The sequence below is a fragment of the Pterocles gutturalis genome, unplaced genomic scaffold (genome assembly GCF_000699245.1).
Source record: "Pterocles gutturalis isolate BGI_N339 unplaced genomic scaffold, ASM69924v1 scaffold10053, whole genome shotgun sequence".
Taxonomy (NCBI): Eukaryota; Metazoa; Chordata; class Aves; order Pterocliformes; family Pteroclidae; genus Pterocles; species Pterocles gutturalis.
The window spans coordinates 4,919-13,636 of NW_010123034.1; the positions used below are offsets into that span (position 1 = coordinate 4,919).

Sequence of the window (8,718 nt, forward strand, 5' to 3'; positions counted from 1 at the left end):
TTGGACGCCTACTGATGTGCACTGATTTAACTTCTAAAAATGAAACTTAATTTTGTGTAGCTTATAAGTAGTCCCTAGTGGGTCTTGGCTCCAAAAAGCTAATATTTTTTCAGACATAATCAGCAGCAATAGGTAATGTATTACCATTAGCTATGTTAGCAGCAAGTATAAAAAAAGGAAAGGTTGAGGGAGAAGTGTGGTGTAGAAATTCAATAGAAAATGTAATATGCTTTTAGCAGCTTCATACTTTGCAGCAATTCTTAATATGAAATTAAACACATCAGTGTTACATTCTAGTATTATTCGCCATGTTTATTCATAATGATTGTTTCATATTTAAAGAACACCAAAATATTGTGTTTTGTCAGCCAAGGACAATAATAGTTTAATAGTAATTTATTTTAAACTGCTACTGAAAATACAACCAATCAACACATTAAGTGGTGCCAACATTGGCATCTTGCTAAATAATCTCTAGGTTTTGCACTGAGAGTACATCTTTCAAAGATAAGTCAACAAGAGCAATCAGAGCAGAAAATTAGAATTTGGTATCTTAGAATTAAAATACAGCTAAACTAAAGTTTTAATTGGGGTGATCTAAAAGGGCACTTGATGTAATGATCTCTTTTATTTGTTACTAATTGTTTGTTCCTGATGAAGAAGAAACATGTACATAAATGTATCTGAATTGAGTAAAGATGGCAGTTGCTTTAGCAGCTCGATTTTATTGTAAACAAGATGGATTGTAAGAATTTGGGAGGAGGGTGTTTGCAGCTTTCAACTTACTAGATAATACACTTTTCATCAACAAATACTTTTCATGTAATTTCATTTGATCTGGTTTATTAGTGATTTCGATGAATCACATGTTCCAGTAAGTAATTAATTGGAGGACATTAAATATTCTAGAGTTTAAGCATAAGCCACAAGAAGATTTTGATAAACAACTCCTACTTCAATTTCTTACTATTTCAAATGCATACCATATAGAAAACATAGTGTATGATGGTCATAAATGTAGGAGAATATGGTGGGGGAAGGAAACAGAATTCAGGTGCATATTAACTTTTAAAAAAATAGATTGGAAAAAGCTTTACAAATGCTTCAAATTGCATTTTACTTTGCATATGTCTGTAGAGCTTTAGATTTAGCTTTATGTGGTTTTCTTTAGTAGTAAACCAGGTTTAGCATTGAACACAAGATACCTTTTTAGCTATTTTATTTTATAATTATTTTATCTAATTATTTTAGCTATTTTTTAGCTATTTTATTTTATTTTATTTTATTATGCTTTAGTTCTTTTAAAGGAAACTGTTGTAAACTTTAAACATATTTGTAAGCACATTTGTCGCATTACTATTATCAGATATTTTCAAATGTAGTGCTATACTTCTGTAGTGTATATAATTTTGGTGACCATCTGGGCCTTGCAGTCAGAAGGTGCTGAGTTCTTTCAGCTCCTGTGGACTTTAATAGATTGAAGTGTAATAGAGCTACAAAGCATTAAGCTCTGAATGAGACAACACTTGAGGCAACAATTTGGTTAAGAATGAGGATGAGGAGTACTGAAAATAACTGGCTTTAAAAACAGACTTAAAAGTGGAGTTTGAAGGACACAAATTTCAAAGCAGGCATTGACATTGGGAAGACTAGTGGGATAAATGTGGAGGCCAACACTCATAAAAGATGCTTCTTCCATTTCACGACTATTAGCATGCTTGCTTCTTTTTTCCATTCCTTTCTGGAGATATTTCAAACAATTTTAGGGAAAAAAAAATGCAACCCAGAATCCAGTTTAGGAGGTGTGCCTGAGGGGTGAGGAGGCTTAGCTGGCAGTTGGGGGACATGATTCCCTGTCTGTAGTGTGGTTGTTCTGAACTTGGGTCTTGATTGTGAACTTTTTATCTGTTAGCTGAATGCTTCCCTAGCAGAGCTGTTGGGGAGTACTCTTCAGTCTCTCTTGTTGGCATTGTTTTGCTTTATATCAGTAATTAAATCTCTGTTGGGTCAAATTATCTCTACAGTTAAGTTGTCAGGACACTTGCCTAGGATACAGAAGAGTTAGGTCCATATCCATGGAGGTTCATATATGCATATCCATGGTTAATTATCTACTCTGTTATGATAGATTCAAGAGGAGAGATTCAGGTGTAGACCTAAGGGCCTGATGGCCAGGCTTCTGGAAAATGGAAAAGGAAATCTTTCCTCTTTCCATGTTCATTTATTTCAGTTCCATTTCTCTTTTCTTTTTCATACCCTATCTCAGTGCCCTAGCTATCCAGTTATTAGCTGTGCCAGGATCTTCCTGTTTCCTTGCAAAAAGAAGGAACTGTGAAGTTGAAATTCTCAAGAGAAGTTTAGAATAGGCTGAATCATTATTTCCTGATACAATAACAACAAGAAAAGGTAGAGTTTATTTCAACCATCCCAAGTCAAGAAATCTAGAGATGATTGTGTTTTGTTCTCTGCTATGAGATAACCATTGTACAAGGTCAGGGAACAGTTTGAAACAGGTATCTTCCTGCTTTGTGACTGTCCTCTGCTTAGCATCCCAATAATCTATCTGTCTTCCTTGGAAACTCTATGAAATATGAAAATATTTGAAAATAATAACAACAACAACAACAACAACAAGGAGCAAAGTAGCAAGCCTTTAAAACAGCCTTTTTCCCTTTGGTAATTTCCATTGGCTTTAGTTGTGCTAAAGATTGAATTTGCCATTCTGTGGATGATGTGATTGTGAGGCTGTCAATTCTTTCTCAATAGGACCGGTTTTTATTTTGGTCACAGGCAAGTGCCTGATGTAGCCTTATCTCTTTTATTTCTTCCAAAGGCTAAACCTATCGGTATAAGGTTTTCACATTAGTTATATGTACAGTCAAATGTAATTTTATGTTTTCTGGGAAAACTTAACTCCTGGGTTTTTACAGATTTTTACCCACCTGTTAAAGTTAATTCCAGTAAAAAAAAAATTCTGTTGATAATTGGGAGGCTTTGACCCAGTAACAGGATTAATTCATTTGTAAAATCTCTCTTGACTAATCAAGGAAAAATAACAGAAGTTATTTTTTATGTCAGCTGTTCTAACATTCTTCAAACATTATCCAACCTTTTCTTTGAACAGGGTCTGCTAAAGGTTGCTATAGACAATGCCAGAGCTCAAGAGAAACAGGTCCAACTGGAAAAGACAGAGCTGAAGATGGAGCTCTTCAGGGAAATAGAACTGAGGGAAACACTTGAAAAACAGTTGGCTGTGGAGCAGAAGAACAGAGGTATCTTAATTAAGCAGACATAAACACCTTGTAGTTTATTTCCTTAAGAAACCTAAATTTTTATCAAACACCTGTGTTTGATCAAAACTTTTCCCTCTTCCCTCATGTTAAGTCCAGGCTGACTGCAATGCAGGAAGCTTTACTGCCTGCCTGATTGCGCATAGAATTTTCATGAGATTTAGAAGAAGGAACTTCCTTTTTCTTAACATTTTTCTTGAATATTACTTGTTACATCAGTAATACACAGCACAATTATAAATACTGTTCTGTTATAGAATTTGTCAGGTTGTGGTCATTATGAAAAAGGATAGCTACTTAATACAAAGACAGTTTACATTAAATTTAAGAATCTGCACGGTTTTAGGAACTCTTGTTGCTGTTCTTATGTGCTAGGGTCATATATTGCATATTTAAGCTAGCCATATATAATAAATATAAAGATTATAGTAGCATATAAGCCCTTTATAGTGCATAGTAGGTCAAATACATGTTTGTAGAAGGAACAGTTAAGGTTCTTCTTGATAAGGCAGTAGCAATAGTAGCATTTCAAACATTAACATCAGCTCACTGTAAAGCATATGTATGTTAAAGATTTTTAAATAGTTTCATTGATAGTAAAGGTAAGGCAGTTTACAGTGATTTGTATTAACTATTTCCATTATGAACATGTGCCCGTCTTTCTGTATGGGGCCATTTTTCATATGTATGTATCTTGCCCGTTAGTAGTGTCTAATTACTTTGCAAGGGACAGTTAACCTCTGGGCCTTACTTGCTGTTTAGCACAGACCATGACAAGTCAGATATGTATTTTTGCAGGGATAGAGTTGTAACTCTGTTCTTGACCAGTTTAATTTTTTGGGAACCTGCTAGACAGGGAATCCCAAGAACGCTTGGATTCACAAGCCGTGCTATTGTACCTTTAACTAACATACTAGCAGTAAGTACACAATGTAATCCTGTTTCATGCCTTGACCCATTAAGGGTAGGGCTGTCACATCACTGATTTCCATTTTTTAACTTTTGAGAATACAATTATTATTAACAATTGTCACAGCTGTGCAATGAATCATCACTTTGTCCACAACTGGCCTATTTTTCTCAGTACAATTGCACTACTTACACTACTAAAGTAGTTTTGTAAAAGAGCTCAGTTATTCTTCATATGTTTCTACCTTTGTGTCTCACAACTACTCAAATATATGTATTCCTTTTTAGGGTTAGGCAATCACATAAACAATAGAAAACATTTGTGGGGGACCCATCTGACCTTACTTAAGTTTTTTCCATCTAAAGTTAAGCACCTCATTTAAGTCAATATAGGTTCCCTTTCTGGTCAATAAATATACTGGTATGTCCTCTTCTCAGACAGATAGGTGGTGTCAATTACACTATGAAGACTTTTTTCTCTTCCCTTTAACTCCAGAGGAAATATAGTTTACTAGCCTGGACTAGACACATATGTTTTGAGCAGTTAAATTAAACAAAATGAATTCCACTGAAAGCTGTATATCGGGAAAGAGCATGGGATAGTCCCATATTTTATTCAGTATACTGAAATAATTGTCAAAGTTATTTTCAGCATGATGCATTACCTGCTTTTTTTATATGTATCCCTGTAATGATGATATTGCACTGCTAAAAGAGTCAGATCAAAGAGGAATGGATTTAAACATTTAATGGTGGTATGCAGCAAAGAAAATATAATGAGGATGGCTATCTCTGCTAGTGGATACTTCTGTACAAAAGAAAGAAAAGTAACGGATTATTCTTTAAAATGAACAGATGCAAGTAGAAGAAAAGAAATAAGGCCAGATTGTAATTATTGTGAGAATTTATTCCTCAATTAGAGGTAGAAAAATACGTGGTAGGCTTTACCTACTCTTAGTTTTCTGTATAGAAACTGTCATGTCTTAAAGAAAGTTTCATATGTCTTAATGGAAGCACGAGCAAGATGGGAGAAGTGTACCATGTCCCTGTTAAGGTAAGAGAGACTGTAGGAAAAACTGAAATAGACTTAAGTCTGCAACATAGAAACACGAGCCATTGTGTCACATACAGGTCAAAACCCACCAGGTGAATGGGATTATCAGTGTTAGGCAACATCTATCTTTTACTCATCATGTTAACACAAGTCAAATATCTTTTTCTTTAGCGGCCACATCTGAATATTTTTGCCACTTTTTGAAATGAAATTCACTGCTGCTACTGTATGTTCTACAGAGCTTCTTATTTACTGCACTGTTTCCTTCCTTCTTTGTAAATATTCCAATTAGTGATTCCTAAGGCTGTAGGATGTGTCTCATCAACTGGTGAAAGTAGGATAATATCTCTTCTGTGAGCAGCTACACAGTAAGGGCTTTCTAATTCTGGCTTTGACTGCTGTAGTCACATCTACAATGTGTCAGCCATGATGACATTTTAATTCAGAAAGCAACATATGTTTCCTTCTCATTTATTGCAATCACTTTCAAAGTACTTATAATGAAAACATTTAAACCGTGCAATGATTCAAAATGTATTTAGTTTAGCCTGTGTATAGAAACTGGATGTTCTTTGATAGTATAAGCTAATTAGCCTGTAAAGTAGTTGATACTATACAAAATGAGAAAGAACCGAAATTCCAAAGTCTTGGATGTAAATTATGTAGCTATTCTGACTACAAGGTATGTGCTTGTATTCATTTTGTGTCTGAACGGTCCTGTATAGCAACAAAAAATATCCAAGACCACCCAAAAAGTGGTTATTCTTAGAATATACATTAAGCAGTAATAACAATGACAGTTCCCTTCATTATTTGCATTTTGCGAAAGATACCACCATTACAGACTACTGGAAATGGGGAGTATGAACTGGCAGAAGGATATTTTTACCTTTTCCAGAATTCATCATGGGAATGTACCAGAGGTTACTTTGGAGTGAGATACAGGGCTAGATAGATCTTGGCAGTCTGACCTAATATCACCTAGTATCTGGTTTTGGTAAGGATAATTATTTTAGTGTGTGTAAATAATTCTTTAGTTAGTAGTTCAGTAGATAATTTTTTAGTTAGAGTAAAAAGAATCTTCAGGAAAGGGTTACCCAGGAAGATTTTATGAGAAATAAACTTCATTCACACACATCGCTGAAAACCCTAAATGTGCTATGTAAGAAGAGCTGGGGCATAGTGGGGGAAATATTTAAATGCTCTATGACTCTGCATGATTTCTTTAGAGGCTCACTTTGGCTTTTATTGAGAAGAAAAATTGGTTCACATCATTCTTCTCCACCAGGAACATAATCTGTGGTATGTTCCTTCAGTTAGGGATCATGCAAGTCTTACATTTGTGGTTGTAAGTCACTGGTAACATAGAACAGAAAATTGTGATGAATTTTCTTTAAAACAGCCCTTCTACGATCCACTTACACCTTGATCATGCAATCTTTTTCCTTGTAAAATTTGAGCTCAAGAGATGCAAGGAAAATATTTTTCTAATTTGGGGCCTTGTAATGCTTAGTTTTAAAATACTTCCTTTCCTAATATTTTCCCTCACATTTGACAAAGTGAAATAATATTTATTTGGTTGGGGGACCCTGCACTGTCCACGTATTTCTGCTGTAAAGGATTTGCTATGAGTTCTTCAAGGTTAGTTGTCTGATGGGACGGGAGCCAACACAGAGTAAGAAAGAGAAAAGGGAAGGACAGAAGGAAATGTAGATAAGAAATAAGTACGGGGAATAGACCGAACACCAAGAGGCCAGATGGCTTGAAGGACCAGCAGCTTGGAAGGGAGTTAGAAAGCTCAGGGCCTTTATCTAAGGAATGAGGACCACAGCAGGGTGGGGCTGAGCTCCTCCTGCAGCCCAGGTACCAGACCAGACGGATCTTCCTCTTGTGGGAGAGAAGCTGCAGGCACACAGGTGAGAACTTCATCACTGTGTGTATAATGACTGTGTCCTATAGGCAATAACAAAATGGTGGACTTACTTCATCCCGAAAAAACACCTCACTCCCAGAGACAGAGGCGTATCTACATCAGGCGATGCAAAATGTGCATTTCATTGCTAGTTCCAAGGTTTTGTGATTTGGACATTCAGAGATTCTCATCTGTTTATAAAAAAAAATAATGCTGTAGCTGAATATCACCTTCAGTTTTCACTACCGTGGTATAGAACAGTTTCTCTTAAACTATCCTAGTGTGATTCCAGAAAATTTAAAGTAATTTAAATTGGTATTGTATAATAGATCAATTAATATGAACTGTTGCAGTTGTATTGTTCTCAGGACTCTTAAAAGTTAATAATGTAGCCAAGTTTCAGATCCAAATTTGAATACACTTATTTTCTTTTTTCCTAGCAATAATTCAGAAAAGGCTAAAGAAGGAAAAAAAGGCAAAGAGGAAATTGCAGGAAGCACTTGAATTTGAGACTAAACGACGGGAGCAAGCAGAACAGACACTGAAACAGGCAGCTTCAACAGATACTCTCAGGGTCCTAAATGGTAAGAAGCCAATTTTTGCCAGCATGTCATTAACATTCAATGTAAGTGCCAAAAGAAGATAATTATGTTGAAAATTTATAATGTGATGGGATTTCTTTCCTCCAATCAAGTGATGCCTCTCTCTATATTGGTTACTTTTCATAGTATGTGCAAACAAACTCACTGGAGAGAATGTCCAAACTAGGACAATTTTATATTATTAGCTTGAGAAGCCAATTTTTTTTTTCTTCTGCTTTTTCTCCCCCCCTGTTATGCTTGAAAAATCTATTGCTCATTAATCTTCCTAGTCTAACAAAAAATTGTCCTGGCCTCCAGTCATTGTTCAACATTAAAAAAACTGACAAAGGTTGATTGTATTGTAATTCAGCACTGGAGTAACAGGTTGTAAAAAGGGCTATAAGAACCAAATGAAATATGTGTCAGTCTTACCTTTCTATGTTTCTAGACTCTCTGACCCCAGAGATAGAAGCTGACCGCAGCGGGGGCAGAACAGATGCTGAAAGGACAATACAAGGTAGGAATTTGCAAAAGGCTATAAATCTAGATCTCACTATATGAGTTTTTCCTCAGCTTTAGACTGCTATTCAAGCATGTAGCCCACCATCTGGGCCACATCAAAACAAGTTCAAACAAGGTCAAGTTCATCTTGCTTGTTTATAAGAGAGAATACATTCTGTGCTGATAGATTTTCTTTAAATTAATAGGTCACTTTTGTGTATACAGAGCAATTAAAGAAGAATAATTAATTTGAAGCAATATTGGGTTGAATCTCAGACATGCTGAATGCAGTTTTTGTGAATATGTATAGTTAGATTTGAGGTAACAATGTTTTTAAAGGTATATTTGAAACATTTTGAGCCTTTTAACTATATAAATGGCTAATCCTAATGGGTAACATTCAAAGCATGATGAGAATTTCATAGCTAATATTCAGTGGCGGTTACTGAAAGGTGTGTTTCAATAAGCTTC

At 35.4% G+C, this 8,718-nt stretch overlaps 1 protein-coding gene across 1 annotated transcript; it reads left to right on the plus strand.

Annotated features, from left to right (window-relative positions):
* Window positions 1-3,124: 3,124 nt before the first annotated feature.
* Window positions 3,125-8,307, plus strand: LOC104464900 (dachshund homolog 1-like; the record flags this gene model as incomplete). The annotated part of the gene is made up of 3 exons (XM_010077748.1): window positions 3,125-3,272; window positions 7,606-7,749; window positions 8,195-8,307. Coding segments are annotated over 3 exons (405 nt in total), but the record flags the coding sequence as incomplete, so codon positions are not given.
* Window positions 8,308-8,718: the final 411 nt, after the last annotated feature.